Raw genomic sequence first — 21,872 nt, forward strand, 5'->3', positions numbered from 1 at the left:
AACTTAAATTATAAAAACTCACCCCTGGAGCACACATGATGCCCCAAAAGATAGGAGAAGGACCCAGAGATCCTGCCAGGTTGAAGGTCAGCCACAGAGAGAGAGAGTCAGTGAGAGGGAGAAGCCTACCTAAGCTCCTCCCACCAAAACAAAAGACTGTTGCCAAGCACAATTCTCCAGTTACCACAATTCTACCACCTCTTAATTTTACTTTTACAAAAAGAAATACAACTTTATAAACTACTTATTTAAATTGTGTGTTTATGTGTCTATAGTATAACCTATTATATTGAGAAAAATAGGTTTGACCCAGCTGCCTCTCAGTCATAAGGTTGATCAGTCCTTCTGACATTTAGAGCAAAGTCCCCATCAATTCAATATAATTAGGTATTATTATAGTAACTGTTACTTATAAATACATGTTGGGTCCTATAGCCCCATAACACCCCCACCTCCAGACGAAGTCTCACAAAAGCTAGCAGTGTCCCTCAGGATACGGCTAGTAAAAAGTATATTGCTTAAGTCTGAAGGCGGTAACAAGACTACTAGAAATGCTACATATTTCCTAGCACCATAACTACTCTTCACTTTACTGTTATTTACAACAGATTGCAGAATTTTTTAGAAAAGCATTTTAACCATACCCATATACTCAAGGGTGTAACTATTTACAATTTTAGTGGCTTTTAAACAATACACATTACAATGCAAAATTTTGCACACAATGCCCACTGTGAAAGCCCGCACCAACAGGCCTGTGCCTCTGCTACGGTAATCCAGCAAGCAACTGGTACTCCAGGGTGGCATCTTCCTGATCAGGAGACGAGAGTAGAGCCAAACCCAGAGCAGTCAGGTGTACACCAGGCAGGAAACTTCACAAAACATGTCAAGGTGTCTCTCACTTGGTGGCCGAACCAAACAGTGAGACTTCCAGTCAACACTCACGATCCTTAACATGGTCAGGCACTCAAGCCCATCTTCCGAGGTCCCACTCCACACAGATCCTCCAAACTTATGAAGAGGAGGCTGACATAGAATATGGAGGGGTCCAGGGGACCACAAAGGCAAACCGTCGGGCCGTTTTGTATATAGAGCACACCAAGACACAACATCACATACCTTCCTGAACGTCTCATGTTACCGAAGGTTGTCAACCACTGCCTCAACTCACATTTAAGTACACCCTGACCCTCGTCACACTTTTGGCTCTGACTCGACTCCTTCACAGTCAGATGGCTGGTAGAGAGTACTCAGGCTCGCTGAGAGTTCACCACTGCAAAAACAACAAGGTCAGCACAAGACAAACACTATGTACAAAGTACGCACCATGCATCTACATGAAACATCTAGAGAGAGCATCAGCAACCACATTCTCTGAGCCTTTTATATATTTGACTTCCAAATTAAAAGGCTGTAGGAACCAAGCCCATCTTAAGAGTCTTTGATTGTGGTTTCTCATTCTTTGCAAAAACCTCAGAGGGTTATGGTCACTATACACTATTACAGGATGTGGGGATGCACTGATATAAACTTCAAATTTCTGCACAGCCAACACCAAAGCCAAAGCCTCTTTCTCTACAGTTGCATAACCACGTTGATGCTTTTTTAATTTGGCTGAATGGTAACAAACTGGCTGAAGGCTATCTCTCTCATCACCCTGCAACAACACTGCACCTACCCCTACATCACTAGCATCCACTTGTAGAGAGAAGGGGCATTCAAACTCAGGACTTTTCAAGATAGGAGCATTCCCTAATAACATTTTCACATTTTCAAAAGCCCTGTCACACTTGCTGTCCCAGTTGAATTGAACTTTGGGACTGGTCAAAGTTGTCAGTGGTGACGTTACCTGGGAGAGGTTGGGGCAGAATCGTCTGTAATAACCCACCATGCCCAGGAACCTCATCAATCACTGCCTTCCGATTCTGTGGTCTAGGAAAATTTATAATGGCCTCCACCTTAGCATGAATTGGGGCAACTTTTCCCTGACCAACTACATATCCTAAGAATTGTACACTGGCTTGGCCAAACTCACTTTTGCTCAAATTGATGGTTAGATTGGCTTGGGATAGACATTCAAACAACTTTTGCAATCTTACCAAGTGAGTTTCCCACTGGTTACTGAATACCACAATATCATCTAGATAGGCCCGCACACCATCCAACCCCCTTATGACAGTATTTATACGACGCTGGAAGGTGGCAGGAGCATTTTTTAACCCAAAAGGAAGAACATTATATTGAAATAACCCATCTGGAGTGACGAAGGCTGAAATTTCCTTGGCTCGCTGGGTGAGGGGTATCTGATAATACCCTTTAAGTAAGTCCAGTTTGCTCACAAACTTTGCCCCTCCCACAGCATCAATCACATCATCCATACGTGGCAAAGGGTAACCGTCAGCCTTCGTTACTTCATTTACTCTGCGATAGTCAGTGCACATACGCATAGATCCATCAGGTTTGGGAACCATCAGGCATGGAGATGCCCACTGACTCTCGCTAGGCACTACAAACTGGTTTTGAAGGAGGAATTTCACTTCTTCCTCCATGTGAAGTTGTTTTGTTGGGTTCATGCGGTAAGGAGCCTGCTTTATTGGAACAGCTTCCCCGACATCCACATCATGGGGAGGCAATTTACTTACTTTGGGTACATCCCCAAACAAATCTGTAAATTTTTGGAGTAACTGAACCAAGTCACAGGCTCCCTGTACACTGAGTCCCTTCATGTGTGCCAAGGGATTTTGCAAGATGGCTGAATTGCACAGCCTTACTTCTGTTGTTACAGGAAGTTTTTCAGTATCGTCACACTCAACTTGAATAGCGGCAACTCCTGCCCTAGAATGGTATTTCTTCAACCTGTTAATGTGCACAGTCCTTTCTGATTTGCGACGGCCAGGCATCTTAATTACATAATTGGGGCCAGACCTGCCTGTGATGACAAAGGGTCCATCAAATCGTGCAGCCAAGGCATGTCCCGGAACCGGCTCCAAAGCTAACACTTCCTCTCCAACACTGAAGGAGCGAGGGGCTGCCCTTTGGTCGTACCGCTGCTTCATGGCCCTCTGACTAGCTTTGAGGTTGTCTGCTGCCATCTGTCTCGCCTGGTCCAATCGTTTCCTGAAAAAGAGAACATCTTCCGGCGGGGAAGCCTCATTTTCACCACCCAGCCAATGCTCCTTGAGAATAGTCAGTGGTCCCCTCACTGGATGACCATAGACAAGCTCGAAAGGGCTGAAACTGAGAGATTCTTGGGTGCTTTCCCGCACGGCAAACAAGAGAAAAGGGATACCCTCATCCCAATCACTAGTGTTATTCATACAATAAGCTCGCATCATTGTCTTAAGAGTTTGATGAAATCTCTCTACCACTCCCTGAGACTGAGGGTGATAGGCAGTTGAAAATTTGGGCTGTACATCTAACCCCTTTAACACATTCCTAAATAATTTCGAGGTAAAGTTAGACCCTTGATCTGTTTGTACCTCCCGAGGAAAGCCAACATGGGAAAAGAACTTCATCAAAGCCCTTAAGACCACTCGAGCTGTTATCTTGCGTAGAGGGATTGCTTCTGGGTACCTGGTAGTGGAGCAAATTATTGTTAGTAAATAATTATTTCCTATTCTGGTCCTTGGGAGTGGGCCAACGACATCCACTACCAGCTTGCTGAAGGGTTCACCTGGTGCTGAAATTGGCTGAAGGGGGACAGGTTTAATGCTTTGATTAGGTTTCCCTATAATTTGGCAGGTATGACAGGTCTTTATATAATCTCCCACCGTCTCCCACAGCCGAGGCCAGAAGAAGTGCCTGGAAACCCTGGATACTGTTTTAGCAATACCTAGGTGTCCACCTAGAGGTGTGTCATGCACTAAGCTAAGAACATGGTTTCTATAAGGCTCAGGCACCACGACCTGGTGACAAAAACTTGGCTCTCCTTCTACTGGTACTGCAACCGAAGGTGCCTTCTTCATGAGTATACCTTTCCTGAAATAGAAGCATTTATTTAAACGTAAAGATTCCTCCTCAGTCACAGCTGAGGCTCTGATCGACTTAAGTGTGTCATCACACCCCTGTGCAGCAATTAACTGCATCATAGTAGGCCCAATCTCCCTCACATTACTTCCTTGATCTCTGCACTGATTAGGCTCAACTCGGGTTGTGGTATCCTTTTCTTTAGTTGATTGCAGTTCAACCTCAGAAAATAGAGTTTCCAAACCTAAGTCCTCACCATCCTCATGAGAAATATAAGGATTACCCTTGGTATCCTGGTCACGAGACATACTTCTTGTGATGGCACCAACAGGGAAAAGGTCTGGCAGGGTCTCCCTAGCCTTCTTCTCCCAAACTTTGGGGCCTGGTTGCCCCCATACTAGTGGTTCTTCACTGTCTAACAAGCCCATCACATTATTCCCTAATAAGAGGTCGACCCCTTCGAAGGGAATTTCATCTGAGATACCTACAGGGAGATAGCCAACTTGGTATGCAGATTCTACCCATAATTTGTGTACTGGTGTCCTTATGGTTGAACCCGTAATACCCTTCAATAATACATCTACTCCAGTATAGGTATCCTTAGGCATTGGCAACACTCCAGCACGTAGCAAGGAGTAGGTGCTACATCTATCTCTCAAGGACACTATATTCTCAACCCTACCCACATCCTTATGCAAAGCAACTGTGGACTTACTAGAAAATACCTGCATCCTGGGGTCTAGATCCAAAGGTTCCTCCTCACCTTGCCTTGAAGACCTAATGCAGGCAACTGGATGTATCTCTGCAGTTAGAGTCCTCTGGGGTGGTTCCTCCCTTTCCTGATCTCGCTGCCTTGACCAGCAAAACTTTTGAGTGTGTCCAGTTTTGTTACAGTAATAACAGATAAAACTCTTAAAGGTATTTTTACCATTTGGTGTAGGACTGGTACTGTTTACTCGAGGACCTGAAACATTATCTGATTGTCTAGGTAAACTTTGAACTCCAGCTGACTTACCTTTTCCTTCTATTTTATAGGGCACCTCAGCCTTAATTTGTTCCTGAAAATTCTTGTCCCACTTACCTTTATGACCATAGGACTTGGAATAAGGTTTAGAACGAGTGGGGAAATTTTCAGAAGCAGCATGACTGTTTTTACTTACCAATTCCCTGCGAGCCAAGAATCGGTCACCTAGATCCAGTGCTTCTGAAAGATTTTCTGGGTTTTTGTCCTCCAAATATTCTCTGAGGTCAACAGGGATTGTATTGTACAATTCCTCATGAACCATCAGATCTACTAATTTGTTATAGTCTTTATTAACTCCTTTGGAACAAACCCATTTCTTAAAAAGGAACAGTTTCTCATTCCCAAACTCAGTTAAGGTCTGCCCATCCTGAAATTTTTGATTCCTGAACTTTTGTCTATATTTCTCAGGTATCATTTGGTATGCAAGCAATACTTCCTCTTTAATCTTATCATAATCAGAAAAATCTTGCCCCTCCAGAGTCTCTACTCTCTGGAATCCTTTACCCACAAGTTGTGTGCGAACTAGGGTAGCCCACTTCTGTTTGGGCCATCCTTGCTCCAAAGCAGTCTTCTCAAAAAAAGAAAAATATCTATCTGGGTCACTCTCTGTAAACTTAGGGACAAAATTTGCAGCTTTAGTTATGTTAAAGTACTGCTCAGGCTCTTGTTCTGAACCTCCTAACCTCTGACGTTCTTCCTCCTTAGCTTTCATTAATTTCATTTCAGCCTCTAGTACAGCTAATTTCAGTCTCATTCTCTCCATTTCCATATCACCTGGAGTAGGTGATCCCTCATGTTCACTGTTAACAGGCATGTTTACTGATGAATTATTACCTTCTTCCCTGAAGCCTAAAAAATCTGAAGACTCATCTTCTGACATAGTTTTATCTTTAAACACTTGCTTCCCTCTTACAGTATCAGTGGACAAAGTTTTCCCACAGGCACATAAAATAACACAAATTGAATGTAAACTATGCACATAGCACTTACCATAACCACAACAAAAATGTGTTACTCCCTTTCCCCCACCTTAGGAGAAAAACAACCTGTAAACTAATATATGAAAACAACACTTCCACTGACACCACCTTGGTAAATCTTCTACCAGAAACATGCAACTGTTATTACCCCATACCAGCACATATAGTTCAAAGAATGTTTTGAGTTATTTTAGCAGTCAAATAACTCTCCCGGTCAAGCTCCCATGTTACGTTGGTTTCCCTTATTTCTTGGATGGTAAGGTTCTCACTACATGTTCTAGTGTGGGGTAGCTTTTACTTAATGGCCTTATTTGTCTAGGGGTAATACTTACATCATGGCTGATCATCTTGAGTGTCTCTGATACCCTTTCACCAGCCCTCTTCACAGGTTATGTAAACTACTACTATAAAAATATAACTGTATTCTCAATAGATATGTACAGAATATACAATCACAGCCTCCATTTTCAAAACAAAATCTACACACTCCATGCCTGTGCTCCACATGGTGTGTTGCAACAACTCTTGTCCTTCACTCTTCCTGACATAACTCTGGGCTAACCAGTGTTTTGACACACTTTAGTCACCCTGGGTATGGTGGCCAAAACTTAAATTATAAAAACTCACCCCTGGAGCACACATGATGCCCCAAAAGATAGGAGAAGGACCCAGAGATCCTGCCAGGTTGAAGGTCAGCCACAGAGAGAGAGAGTCAGTGAGAGGGAGAGAGAGAGAAGCCTACCTAAGCTCCTCCCACCAAAACAAAAGACTGTTGCCAAGCACAATTCTCCAGTTACCACAATTCTACCACCTCTTAATTTTACTTTTACAAAAAGAAATACAGTCGACCCCCGGTTAACGAACTATTTTCATTCCAGTAGTATGTTCAGGTGCCAGTACTGACCGAATTTTTTCCCATAAGGAATATTGTGAAGTAGATTAGTCCATTTCAGACCCCCAAACATACACGTACAAACGCACTTACATAAATACACTTACATAATTGGTCGCATTTGGAGGTGATCGTTAAGCGGGGGTCCACTGTACAACTTTATAAACTACTTATTTAAATTGTGTGTTTATGTGTCTATAGTATAACCTATTATATTGAGAAAAATAGGTTTGACCCAGCTGCCTCTCAGTCATAAGGTTGATCAGTCCTTCTGACATTTAGAGCAAAGTCCCCATCAATTCAATATAATTAGGTATTATTATAGTAACTGTTACTTATAAATACATGTTGGGTACTATAGCCCCATAACACCTACTCACCATACAAAACATCCATACTTATTACTGCACCTACTACATACATAGACCACTTAACTCCGATATAAACCCTCCCCTCAAACATCTCCTTACCAACCTCAACAGAACACATGACCATAACACAAGGCACAGATCACTCTTTGATGTTCCTCGTGTCCATCTCACGCTATGCAAAAACTCAATGCACATAAAAGGCCCTAAAATCTGGAATTCATTACCTGAGAATATAAAAGAAACACTGTCTGTTTATAAATTCAAGTCTCTTCTCAAAAATCACTTACTCACCCACAACTAAATAAATACTGAATATGTAATTGTATCTCATAAATTGTATCTCATAAATGTTTCTCATTATAGTATCTCATAAATGTCTAACCTGTGACCCAATCAAACTTTGTTATTTTTTAATTACATTACCTAACAGAATACTCCATTCTACTGAATGCTCAGCAACACAGTAAATGACCATATGACCTGTCTTTGTAATACTCATTTATGCTAAATTGTTATCTGTTTACAATAATGTTTTTACCACTGAATATATCATTGCTTAGTTAATCTTAAGTTAATTTTAAGCCTGCCCATAATGCTCTGCATACAAGGAGCTTTGGCATGTTGCACTTTAATAACTGTATTCCTTTGTACTTCTCTGTATCATGTTCAAATTAATAAATAAATAAATAAATAAATAAATAAATAAAAATACGAAAACTGAGGTTCTGCTATACGTACTTTACAGTATTTCTTTGAAATATACGTGACTGACTTAAGTTTGCTTATTTATGGATTTGATACAGTTCCAAGATTAAAACATCTTGTTTACTCTCAGGAAAACTGCTTGTTCTGTGAAACAGTTTCAGTTTTTTAAGGAATTCTGAATACAGCATAGAAGAGTTGTCAGTAAGATATACAGTGGACCCCCGCTTAACGATCACCTCCCAATGCGACCAATTATGTAAGTGTATTTATGTAAGTGCGTTTGTACGTGTATGTTTGGGGGTCTGAAATGGACTAATCTACTTCACGATATTCCTTATGGGAACAAATTCGGTCAGTACTGGCACCTGAACATACTTTTGGAATGAAAAAATATCGTTAACCGGGGGTCCACTGTATATTGCTATACAGTCCTGTACAGAATCTTTAATATTTATTCTTGGCTATATGCATCTAATATCTTATGTCAGTGTGAATCCGTCATTCAAATTAACATGAAAGCTTAAAACAGCTGCATTTTCCCAGGGAACGAGAAAGACGTGATAACATCCTAAGAGCCGAGGAGTTGTCACTAGAACGGGAGAAATTATGGCTTCATGAAATAAATCAGAGACGGGAGCGAATGAAGGACTTACGACAGCGTAAAGAATTAGAGTAAGTTTTTTTTCTTTCTTTCTTTTTGGTAAATTATACTCAAGATAATTTGTCACTAATTAACCATCAGCACTGATAGTGGCTTAATATTACAGTCAGTCTTTATAGTATAGTCTATATCACATAAATATATTCCTTGTATATCTATTGGAAAAATTATGCAGTTGAAATTTACATGTACTAATGTGATGTAAGCACTCTTGCAAATAACAAAAAAAATTGGTAAGCAGAAATAGCAATGTAGTATCTGGGCATAATAAAAGGATGTAAATAGGTCTGTAAAGGAATATTATGTTCAGAGGCAAAATACCAAGGCAGTATGTGCTGTATTCTGAAAAATTATAATAAATGACTGTAACTAAACTCACAAATGACTGGATGGGAATTGAACCTAAGGCTGTACATGTGGGAAGCCTGTGCTCTACCATTGTACTCTGGTGGTTAAAGTAGAAGAGAGCAACTCCGGTTGGGTATTTTTTGTAGGCACCATGGTTACACAAGGGTTAAGTGCAGGCTTTGAATGATCACAGCCTTTGGTTTGATTGATGCCCAGTTTTACTTTGGTTTAGTTAGTCATTCATTATTATAACCCCCCTTCCCCATACTATAGGCAGTAGTCATATAGGCAGAGGCATAAACAGTAATTGAGTTTACTTTATGCAGTTTTGCTTTGCAACCCATAGGCCTGGAACATCTTCATAGCATAAAGTGAGGGATGCCTGTTATTGTATTTTTTACAGTGACTTTAGAATAATTTACCATTTTGCATGAGCAGAGGGAGGCCTGGTCAAACACAGGGCTGCAGGGGGCATTGACCCTTCGAACAACCTCCAAGTAGATAGAGAGTTTTATAATAATTTCTATTTTCAGGCTATTTTGGGCACGTCAGTATCAACTGAAATTAAAAAAAAGGGCTGCAGACATTCAACAAGAACTATTGGAGGATGAGGGAATTGTAGAGGACTTGCTGAGAGGGTTCTCCGATGAAGACTCAGATGAACAGGTATTGGTCGTCAGTGTGATCTTTAATATAGTAGGTAGTAGTTAAAATGGTTTTAATGTTCTGCCTGAGAAATATTGCTTTAAAGGTGAGAAAAGAAATACTCATGAGTTGTAAATTTTAGAATGTAGTGCAGTACATCCTGCCTTTTCTAGCTATTACAATACCATGTAATGTACTGTACTTGGTTATTATTAATTTCCCAATACATTTCTTCATTCTTGGTTTACTGGTCAAGAGACAGTTTTATTCTTGTAGAAATAATCAAATATTAACTACACGAAATAATATTAGAATTATTTTCTTCATGAAAATACTGTTTGGTCATTCAAGTAGTTGTACATTTAATTACTTTATCAGTGGACCTCCATGGGGAAGTGGAGACGAATCCTTCCTTCATAAGCCACGTGTGTCGTAAGAGGCGACTAAAATGTCAGAAGCAAGGGGCTAGTAACCCTTCCTCCTGTATAAATTACTAAATGTAAAAAGAAAACCTTTTGTTTCTTCTTTATCATTTCACCCTGCCTCAGTGGGAGACAGCCAGTATGTTAAAAAAAAAAAAAACATTACTCTTGTAACTGCAGTTTTTACTCAGGTACCAGAAAAATAAACATTTTTTTTTTTACATAATAGTTAAGTGTGGGAGTATGGAAGAAGTGAATGATATTTGGAAGTGGACATACTGGCAGATGGATCTATGAAAGATGAAGTGAACCATAGAATGAGGGAAAAATAGGTAGGTAGTGTGTTGAGCCATCTGTTAAAAAATGATCTGTGGAGTCAAAAAGGAAAATGTACGAGATTATAGTGGCACTAACACTCCTAGAAATCATGAGACAGCGTGGGAGTTCCAGAAGTATAATTCAGAGGGCTGAGGAGGGGTTGTTGAGGTGGTTTGGGCACCTAAAGAGAACTGAGCAGAATAGGATTACCAAGAGTACATGTATATAAATTTGGAATGGAAGAAGGGAGGTGTAGTGGTCATCCCAAGAGGGATTGAAGTGGAGAGGATGAAGGGTACAGGTTAGATGCAGGCTCACACAAGCCTACATCAAGCAAGCTTGTGTGTGTTACAATGAATTGAGTGGAGAAGAATGGTTTGTATGGCTTGATATGCTGTTGTGGGATATGAGCATGGTAGCACTAAAGTTTAGTTAACTGAACTTGAGTCCTGGATGAGGGAGGTACAATGTCTACATTCTGAATTGTGATGTCTGCACATTTTAGGCAAGACAGCCATTGAATGAGTGATATTGAATACATATTCTTTTCTTTGGATCACCATACGTTGATGGGAGATGGCCATTGTATTTAAAAAAATAAATTTGAGATTATTTAACCCCTTCAGGGTCCAAGGCCCAAATCTGAAGTGGTGCCCCAGTGTCCAAGAATTTAAAAAAAAAAATTTGCTATTTTTTCTTATGAAATGGTAGAGAATCTTTTTGTGAAGGTAATAAAACAAAAAGTACGAAATTTGATGGAAAATTTACGAAATTATGCTCTCGCGAATTTTGATGTGTCAGCGATATTTACGAATCTGCGATTTTGCCGACTTCGACTCCCAGTTTAGGCCAATTACATTATTCCAGTCAACCAAATTCTTAGCTATTTCACTAGTATTACTTCTATTCTATCGATTGAGCACAAGAAATCGCCAAGTCAACTGTTTCAACTACAAAATAAAGTGATCAGAAATTGTTAATTTGGCCAATTTAACACAAAGTTCAAAATATTCCAATTTCAAAATGGGGTCCAGAATAAACAATGTAGGAACTAAACTAACGTTTCCTCTGTTCATTAGTTACGTTTTGAGGCTTTACAAATAAATTCCATTTTGATTTTTTATTCACATAATGAATTTTTATTCACACCAAAAAATAGAAGATTTACTGTTATGCAATACTGTAATAAGTGTATAAATATCATCACCATATTTGTGAATGTATATTAGACCCACCAGCTGACGTGTATTAGATGTGTGAGGTCGTTTGTTTACTCTTGAATATCGGCAAAAATTTAACATTTCCGCTACTTTGAGCTCAGTTTCAAGCCATTTCCAGTGCTAAAACCAATCAAAATCATCTCTATTTCTGTAATATGTCTTCCATTCTATCAAATGAGACCAAGAAATCGCAAATACAACTATAAAAAACATATGAAAAAACACTGCAAAGTCTCTGTTTTAATCGAAAAATCATGATTTCAGTTTTTTTTTCTCTCATTATACACAGTGTGCTGCAGGATCTGTTTTATGTGGTGCACACATACCACATAGATGTATTCTCTCATATCTAGGCCCAAATGTACCACTCACAGTTTATCAAGAGTGAGCTGAGCTCATGACGTAGATCTACGGTTTGGACCCTGAACGTAAAGCCGTAGATCTACGGGACGGACCCTGAAAGGGTTAATAAACCTTGAAACACTTAAAATAAGTATGTAATGTGTTCCTGCATTAATATTTTTTAGTTATTGTATAATTTTTTGTTGGGTTTAAGGAGAGTGTTAACATACTCAGAAGTAAATTTAGTGAATATGCAAATTAAAAAGAATGTCTCCTTTAACAAAATTTTGTCAGATGAAAAAGAGAAGACCAGAAGCAGAATGGATGAAAACAGTTCTGAGGGAACAGCATCGCTTGGAAATAATGCGTGAAAAGGAGTATGAGTTGTTGTTCAGGTATGTAAAATGACTGCAACAACTCTTGGAAAATTAATTAAAACTAAGAGCATTTGATATGTAGCCATTGAGATAACTCATGTTAGTTTAAAGAAAGTATATGCAGTAAGACTTTGATTCAAGAACAATCCTCACTAGTTTTGCACATGGCTATACTGTATTTTTGAGAGGCAGGAACCCACATAGATAAAGGAACACGGAGAAAAAAAAGACTCGCACAAATTTTTATTTTATATTCCTGACTCCATGTGGGCTTCTGCCTCTCATTGACAAGTGTTCATTACACTTTTTGTCACCGCCATAGTTGTTTTTGTTCTTTCTACAAACCAGCCTTATCCCACCGAGGCAGGACAGCCATAGTTATGTATGCTTTCTTGCAGTGAAGAAGCAGAGAGGTTGTGGAAGAAGAGACAAGCTGAGTGGGAAAAAGAGCAAAGAGCACGTGATAAACTGATGTCTGATGTCATTAGGGGACTGCAGCAGCAGGTAAGTATTCTGCAAACCTAATTATTCACCTGTAAAAATTAATGGGTTTTCTTTTTTTGTATTAATTAATGCAGGTGCCCCTTGACTTACAGTTAGTTTAATATGTTTATTATGGACCCCATACCCATCCTGTGGGCAGTAGTCAAAAGATTACAGAGGTACATAATTGGTCCAGGGACTGGACTCCAAAGTTTTGATAGCTGAACAAGTTACAAAGGTAATTAACTAGATCTGGTCATAATCATGACCAAGTTACAAAGGTAATGAGCTCCAGGTAGAGCTGGTCACACTAATGAATAATTGCAAAGGTAATGAATCAAACACATTAATCATGAGAATTTACAAAGGTAATGAGCTCCAGGTAGAGCTGGTCACAATCATGACAAGTTTCAAAGGTAATGAATGATAAACACGTTATCACATGATTACAATCATAGACAAATTACAGAGTAATGAGCAGTTAACAAACATAGTAGGGAATTCATCCAATGCCCCAATAACAGATGTTGCTAGGTGCCTGTCTCTCCTCGGCAGACAGCCATTGCAAACAGCAGCAAGTTGCCCCGGGATCTGCTGCTTGCACGAGCACCATCGACCCTCCCCAAGAGGTCCAAGAAGCCAGTGACTCCGTTAGCAGCCCGATGGAGAGCTGCCCTAGGGACATGTCAGCGTCCTGGTGGACGCCAAGTTGATTGGAGATCCCAGGCCTTCGTGTGCACGGATGTTGAAGCTTGAGAAACTGAGTACACACTGCCTGTGGCACACCTGACAGCTGCCTCGCGGTCGAACTCCACGATGCTGTCCCTGTAGTAGAAGTTCCTGTGAGCCCGGCACTCCCTGCAGTGCCATCGCTGACATCGTGGGTTAGGGGAGAAGTACCCTCTATAGATGGGGTGGCGCTGGGAGTTGGGTGGGTGAGGCAGGGGTGAGGCGTTATGAGAGGGTCACTGTTTACTACACACGCCCTCCCCCTCCCCCCCAGCGGAGAGGGGGGGGAGGCGCTGACTGGTCCTGACTCAACAACACCAAACCCTTTAAAACTGCACAACACTTCAACTATTTACGCTGAAACAATGCACTGGGATGTCCATTCGCTGCTCTGGTATCTTCTCAAAGCATTCACACTGAGTTCTGTTAAGTAGGGACCTGGTCAGCCTCTTTGACCAGGAGCTATCTTTGAAAATCCCGCAGCTAGCCTGCTACACAACCTGCCGCGTCGGCCATGATGCTCTATGCTGCCTTGACTTACAATGGTTTGCCTTTACAATGGTGCAAAAGGAATTACTGTGGAGAAGAAACTTAAGATAATTACCTAGTATGTATTCATTTATTTACTTTTCAATATTAGTATTTAGTTAGTTACAGTAATTATTTGTTTATTTACTTATTCAGTGACAGTAGTCACTTATTTACTTATTTATGTATATTCATACTTGGCTTGCAATATTTTCAACTTGTGATAGGTTCATCAGAACATAACTATATTTGCTGCTATATAAATAGCAGCAAATTTGTTTCTGTTGGTAAGTAAAGACTGATGGTATACTAAACACCATAATCTTTTATATGGAGCAGTTGCAGTTGAGCAATGTATTTTTGAAGATTAAGATGTTTTAAGCTTGTATAACTCCTTTGTCAGTTACATACATGTTGTACTATGGAAAAAACAGAGAGCAGTCATGTCAAATGAATTTTTATTTCCTCTTGCTGTAGTATCCTAATGAATAATTATTTTTTTCATATATTAGGTGCAAGACAAATATTCAAAAAATGTTCGTGAGCGTGCATTGCTGGATGCCGAAAAAAATGAAATTCAGTACTCGATTATTGAAACACGAGAAAAAATGCAGCAGCTTGAGGAACAAGAGGCCGAAAGAAGACGGAAACAGAACATAGCTGCTGCTGAGTCCCAAGTAAGCTGTTAATAATGTGCAATATTAGGGTGATAAGAGAGAGTGCAAATTTAGTGTTGATGGAGATTATAAATTAATAATTTTATATACAATTGCTTTATAATCCAAGTATGTACAGTTTTTTGATCATGTAGTACAGTGGACCCCCGGTTAAAGATATTTTTTCATTCCAGAAGTATGTTCAAATGCCAGTACTGACCGAATTTGTTCCCATAAGGAATATTGTGAAGTAGATTAGTCCATTTCAGGCCCCCAAACATACACGTACAAACGCACTTACATAAATACACTTACATAATTGGTCGCATTGGGAGGTGATCGTTAAGCGGGGGTCCACTGTATTTATAAAGTAAAAGGACACAAGTGTAACTAATGTGACATTTTATTGTGGCAACGTTTTGGAACCCAGGGTAAAAATTCACCGAAAAAAGTGGTTGAAATCCGATTTGTATGATATCCGGACCGGACGAAAACCGGGGGTCCACTAATTGAAAAGTGCTGCATTAGTGCAGTGCTGTAAAGTGAAGCACTAATACAGCAGTTTTCAATTATACTAATTTTTAGTTTATTCTGACTTCCTACAATAAATGTATATACACCACTCACTCTAAGCTGAGGACAACAATATTTTAAGGTAAGTAATGCATGTATTGTACATATATGCATTTTTTAGGCCTTGCTCTACTGATCATTTAATATATGATAGTGTAAACATATTATCAGGCTTTTATACACATTTGAAAGGGGAAAAAAGGCTATGTTTCACTTTACAGCCTGCCTGTAATTAGTTTTCAATTTGAGTCATGCACCAATCCTCCATATATAAGGACTGGGAAAAAGCCTGCAACTAATCAGATTTATCTGTGGATTGTCCATCAGTGAAAGCATTGGAAAATTGTAGCACTACATGAATTAGGATGTCTATGAATTTGTGGGTTCACTTGTAAATGTTTAAGATATTAAACTTTCACACATCATTCACTGTTCTTAAGAAAATTTTAGTTCTGTCATATTTCCTTGTATGCTTTCAGCCTTCAACTAGGATAATGCAGGAGGCAGCTAATCTTAGAAGAAGTCAGGAAGATGAAGAGCGAAAATTACAGGAACATCGTCAAGAAATTCGGCGCTTAGAGCAGCAAATGCAACAACTTTGGGGTCCTCAATATGCTCCACCGGTAAGCAAGAAAAATGATGCTTGAAATCATTTGCCCTGAGAAGATGGGGGTTTTTAATAGCTTCTAAGAAATGGTGCTTAAAAATTAGACATAAAAGCTGGACAATATTTCATTCCAGCATGGGATTCATAATGGTTCAAGATAAACTGAAATCTCATCCACTTTTTATTTCCAATGTTGTGGTTAGTTGTGAGTGGTTCCAGCCATCATATCATAATTGTTATTAGTTTTTTAAAGCTTAAAATAACTTTTATCATAATTCAAGCTCAATTTTTTTTTTTTTTTTTTTTTTGGTACTGTACTTAGTGAAGGTGGGTCCTTCTATTTGGTGATGTATAGTATATCATTAAACAGGATAAAAGAAACTAAAGTTTTCATTGTTCTCTTCATTTGACTTGCTACAAGAGTTTTTTCTTTAATTTAATCAGACATTTACTAAGGAATTGTAATACAGTACTTGTATCTATTACAGAATCATTTTTTAAGTCTTTTGGGTTAAATATATTTAAGATTATTACAAATGGTTTCATGTGACAAGCTCCTATGTAGCTTCATATTTTTTTCCTGCTATACTTACATTGCAGCAACAGTTGTGGTCTGTAATATAGTACACATACCTTAAAAATATTAAGTTAATGATATTTTCTCTCATTCCTTACCTATTTTTCCTTGTAACTTTCTGTTTTCTCTGATTATTTTTCTATAGCAGTATGATTGTGCTCAACAAATTAGAGTATGTACAAAGAGAGTATGTACAGCACATTTCATTGAATTTTAGGGCAGAAAGTGAGGATGGGTATATGTACATTTCTATGCTCATCACATTACACACTGAATTTGTACATGTATTTTATTAAAGACATTCTGTTGGAGCATGAGGAAGGTAGCTTTGATGAAGGGATTGGTTAGCTTGACTTCAGTCCTGGAGGTGGGAAAAGCAGCACCTGAACTCTGAAGGAGGGATGGAGATGTTGCAGTCAGAGGAGTAATCTGATTAAGGAACAAAAAGGCACAGTACCATGACTGGAACAATGCACAAATAACCCATACACAGGAGAGAGAGGAGCTTACAACGATGTTTCGGTCTGACTTGGAAAGATGGTGATTGAGTGAATGTGTTTTCTTCTTTGGGTCATCCTGTTTTGGTTGGAAATGACACTTTTTTTTTTTTTTTTAATTAAAGAAAGAAACCGATATTTTTTTTTTTTTTCAACAAGTCGGCCGTCTCCCACCGAGGCAGGGTGACCCAAAAAGAAAGAAAATCCCCAAAAAGAAAATACTTTCAACATCATTCAACACTTTCACCTCCCTCACACAGAATACAACAGTTTAGAAGTACACATATAAAAATACACAATACAAGTATATCCCTCCAAACTGCCAATATCTCAAACCCCTCCTTTAGAGTGCAGGCATTGTACTTCCCATTTGCAAGACTCAAGTCCAGTTATATAAAGTAACCGGTTTCCCTGAATCCCTTCACTAAATATTACCCTGCTCACACTCCAACAGCTCGTCAGGTCCCAAATACCATTCGTCTCCATTCACTCCTATCTAACACGCTCACGCACCCTTGCTGGAAGTCCAAACCCCTCGCCCACAACACCTCCTTTACCCCCTCCCTCCAACCTTTTCGAGGACGACCCCTACTCCGCCTTCCATTCCCTACAGATTTATACACTCTCCATGCCATTCAACTTTGATCCATTCTCTCTAAATGACCAAACCACCTCAACAAACTCTCTTCAGCCCTCTGAATAATACTTTTATTAACTCCACACCTTCTCCTAATTTCCACACTCCGAATTTTCTGCATAATATTTACACCACACATTGCCCTTAGACAGGACATCTCCACTGCCTCCAACTGCCTCCTCGCTGCAGCATTTACAACCCAAGCTTCACACCCATATAAGAGTGTTGGTACTACTATACTTTCATACATTCCCTTCTTTGCCTCCATAGATAACATTTTTTGCCTCCACATATTCCTTAATGCACCACTCACCTTTTTTCCTTCATCAATTCTATGATTAACCTCATCCTTCATAAATCCATCCGCTGACACGTCAACTCCCAAATATCTGAAAACATTCACTTCTTCCATACTACTCCTCCCCAATTTGATATCCAATTTTTCTTTATCTAAATCATTTGATACTCTTAAAACCTTACTCTTTTCTATATTCACTTTCAACTTTCTACCTTTGCACACACTCCCAAATTCGTCCACTAACCTTTGCAATTTTTCTTTAGAATCTCCCATAAGCACAATATCATCATTTTGTATTTAATTCCCCATGATTTAATCCCACCCTTCTCCCGAACACCCTAGCATTTACTTCTTTTACAACCCCATCTATAAATATATTAAACAACCATGGTGACATTGCACATCCCTGTCTAAGACCTATTTTTACCAAGAAATAGTCTCCCTCTCTTCTACACACCCTAACCTGAGCCTCACTATCGTCATAAAAACTCTTTACAGCATTTAGTAACTTTCCACCTATTCCATATACTTGCAACATCTGCCACATTGCTTCCCTATCCACTCTATCATATGCCTTTTCTAAATCCATAAATGCAATAAAAACTTCCCTACCTTTATCTAAATACTGCTCACATATATGCTTCAATGTAAACACTTGATCTACACATCCCCTACCCACTATAAAACCTCTTTGCTCATCCACAATTCTACATTCTGTCTTACCTCTAATTCTTTCAATAATAACCCTACTGTACAATTTTCCTGGTATACTCAGTAAACTTATTCCTCTATAATTTTCACAATCTCTTTTGTCCCCCTTTCCCTTTATATAAAGGGGTATATATAAATGCTCTCTGCCAATCCCTAGGTACTTTCCCCTCTTTCATACATTTTTTTTTTTTTTTTTTTTTCAACAAGTCGGTCGTCTCCCACCGAGGCAGGGTGACCCAAAAAAAAGAAAGAAAATCCCCAAAAAGAAAATACTTTCATCATCATTCAACACTTTCACCACACACACACATTATCACTGCTTTTGCAGAGGTGCTCAGAATACAACAGTTTAGAAGCATATACGTATAGAGATACACAACATACCCCTCCAAACTGCCAATATCCCAAACCCCTCCTTTAAAGTGCAGGCATTGTACTTCCCATTTCCAGGACTCAAGTCCGACTATATGAAAATAACCGGTTTCCCTGAATCCCTTCACTAAATATTACCCTGCTCACACTCCAACAGATCGTCAGGTCCCAAGTATCATTCGTCTCCATTCACTCCTATCTAACACGCTCATGCACGCTTGCTGGAAGTCCAAGCCCCTCACCCACAAAACCTCCTTTACCCCCTCTTTCCAACCCTTTCGAGGACGACCCCTACCCCTCTTTCCTTCCCCCATGTCATTCTACTTTGATCCATTCCCTCTAAATGACCAAACCACCTCAACAACCCCTCTTCTGCCCTCTGACTAATGCTTTTATTAACTCCACACCTTCTCCTAATTTCCACACTCCGAATTTTCTGCATAATATTTACACCACACATTGCCCTTAGACAGGACATCTCCACTGCCTCCAACCGTCTCCTCGCTGCTGCATTTACCACCCAAGCTTCACATCCATATAAGAGTGTTGGTACTACTATACTTTCATACATTCCCTTCTTTGCCTCCATAGATAACGTTTTTTGACTCCACATATACCTCAACGCACCACTCACCTTTTTTCCCTCATCAATTCTATGATTAACCTCATCCTTCATAAATCCATCCGCCGACACGTCAACTCCCAAGTATCTGAAAACATTCACTTCTTCCATACTCCTCCTCCCCAATTTGATATCCAATTTTTCTTTATCTAAATCATTTGATACCCTCATCACCTTACTCTTTTCTATGTTCACTTTCAACTTTCTACCTTTACACACATTCTCAAACTCATCCACTAACCTTTGCAATTTTTCTTTAGAATCTCCCATAAGCACAGTATCATCAGCAAAAAGTAACTGTGTCAATTCCCATTTTGAATTTGATTCCCCATAATTTAATCCCACCCCTCTCCCGAACACCCTAGCATTTACTTCTTTTACAACCCCATCTATAAATATATTAAACAACCATGGTGACATTACACATCCCTGTCTAAGACCTACTTTTACCGGGAAGTATTCTCCCTCTCTTCTACACACCCTAACCTGAGCCTCACTATCCTCATAAAAGCTCTTTACAGCATTTAGTAACTTACCACCTATTCCATATACTTGCAACATCTGCCACATTGCTCCTCTATCCACTCTATCATATGCCTTTTCTAAATCCATAAATGCAATAAAAACTTCCCTACCTTTATCTAAATACTGTTTACATATATGCTTCAATGTAAACACTTGATCTACACATCCCCTACCCACTCTGAAGCCTCCTTGCTCGTCCGCAATTCTACATTCTGTCTTACCTCTAATTCTTTCAAGTATAACCCTACCGTATACTTTTCCTGGTATACTCAGTAAACTTATTCCTCTATAATTTTTACAATCTCTTTTGTCCCCTTTCCCTTTATATAAAGGGACTATACATGCTCTCTGCCAATCCCTAGGTACCTTCCCCTCTTTCATACATTTATTAAACAAAAGTACCAACCACTCCAACACTATATCCCCCCCTGCTTTTAACATTTCTGTCATGATCCCGTCAGTTCCAGCTGCTTTACCCCCTTTCATTCTACGTAATGCGTGGGGGGGGGGGGTGAGAGAAAATGTAGCATACATTGAATCCCACACATATTTAATAAAAAAAAATCAATAGAAATCTCAGAAGCTGAATCATTGACACTTTATTATTGGAAGAGCTCAAGTGAAGTACTGTACAGCACTTAGTAGACGAAATGGTTGGGATGTTGCTGTAGATGTTTTGCTAGTTTGGTGGTGCTGCTTTTTTATGATGTTACTGTGAGTGGAAAGTACAGAATTGCCAAAGGTCCTGTTACAAAAGTGTGAAATAGGAGCTTGTTAAATGTTCTGCACTCTAACAGAATTGCTAGTCCTTATGTTCTGTCTCATTCAGTATACATTTAGCTTCAATTTTCTTTTTCTTAATAGTTCTTATTCCTGTAACATTTAATCCTAATTTAGGAGGCCTCATCCAAAATCAGGCAGTAGGTGTGATGAGTATTGGATCTTATTAGTAAATATGGTCACCGAAGATCTTTACACACACTTCTCTTTAAATACTTTTCCATTCTTTCATAGCAAGAGCCTTCTCATTACTTGAAACACTTGAGTGGTACTAATGAGGGTGTGCTAGCCTATCTTTTCTATGTATATATATACCTAATATGACTTCAGATATGTAACCTGAAAGTCAAAATATCTGACTTAAGTATTTTTTTGTTTTTTCAGCGCTACGGTCGCAAGAAGTTTGCATGGTGAACATATTAATGCTTTACAGACTTGTGGATATCTCCCTGAATCATGTCTATTACCTAGAAGGTTCCTTACTATCCAGTTGATGGGTATATATGAATGTGTTCATTATTAATAAGTATTTGAATACAGAAAAGTAATGTTGTATTGAATAATATGGCTTCTTTTGGTTGCCCAGCACTTTTTTATGATTACATATGCTCTTATTAATTCCTTTAGTATATGTACTATTTTTGTTTGTGTACTGTCAGATGTAGTCAGATAGATGTTCAGAATGTTTTATTAGTGTTTTAGATATATTTCTTTCTTTCTTTCAACACACCGGCCGTATCCCACCGAGGCGGGGTGGCCCAAAAGGAAAAACGAAAGTTTCTCCTTTTACATTTAGTAATATATACAGGAGAAGGGGTTACTAGCCCCTTGCTCCCGGCATATTAGTTGCCTCTTACAACACGCATGGCTTACGGAGGAAGAATTCTGTTCCACTTCCCCATGGAGTTTAGATATATTTATTATATGTAATTTGTATTCTGGATATTACAGGATTATATTAAAAAAATTATTTAAATATAAAAATGCTGACCTCCTTGAGTTATAT

General features: G+C 39.2%; 1 protein-coding gene across 2 annotated transcripts in view; it reads left to right on the forward strand.

The window, feature by feature from the left end:
- Nucleotides 1-21,592, forward strand: part of LOC128697440 (trichoplein keratin filament-binding protein) — a 38,440-nt gene extending 16,848 nt beyond the window's left edge. For both annotated transcript variants that reach the window (XM_053789103.2, XM_053789104.2), the window contains exons 6-12: nt 8,482-8,610; nt 9,481-9,613; nt 12,189-12,289; nt 12,670-12,775; nt 14,524-14,688; nt 15,720-15,863; nt 21,251-21,592. In XM_053789103.2, coding sequence (XP_053645078.1) covers nt 8,482-8,610; nt 9,481-9,613; nt 12,189-12,289; nt 12,670-12,775; nt 14,524-14,688; nt 15,720-15,863; nt 21,251-21,280 — 808 coding nt within the window. In that variant the 3' untranslated portion in view covers nt 21,281-21,592. The remainder of the gene's footprint in view (nt 1-8,481; nt 8,611-9,480; nt 9,614-12,188; nt 12,290-12,669; nt 12,776-14,523; nt 14,689-15,719; nt 15,864-21,250) is intronic.
- The last annotated feature ends 280 nt before the right edge of the window (nt 21,593-21,872 follow it).

This window comes from Cherax quadricarinatus, chromosome 44 (genome assembly GCF_038502225.1).
Source record: "Cherax quadricarinatus isolate ZL_2023a chromosome 44, ASM3850222v1, whole genome shotgun sequence".
NCBI classification, from domain to species: domain Eukaryota; kingdom Metazoa; phylum Arthropoda; class Malacostraca; order Decapoda; family Parastacidae; genus Cherax; species Cherax quadricarinatus.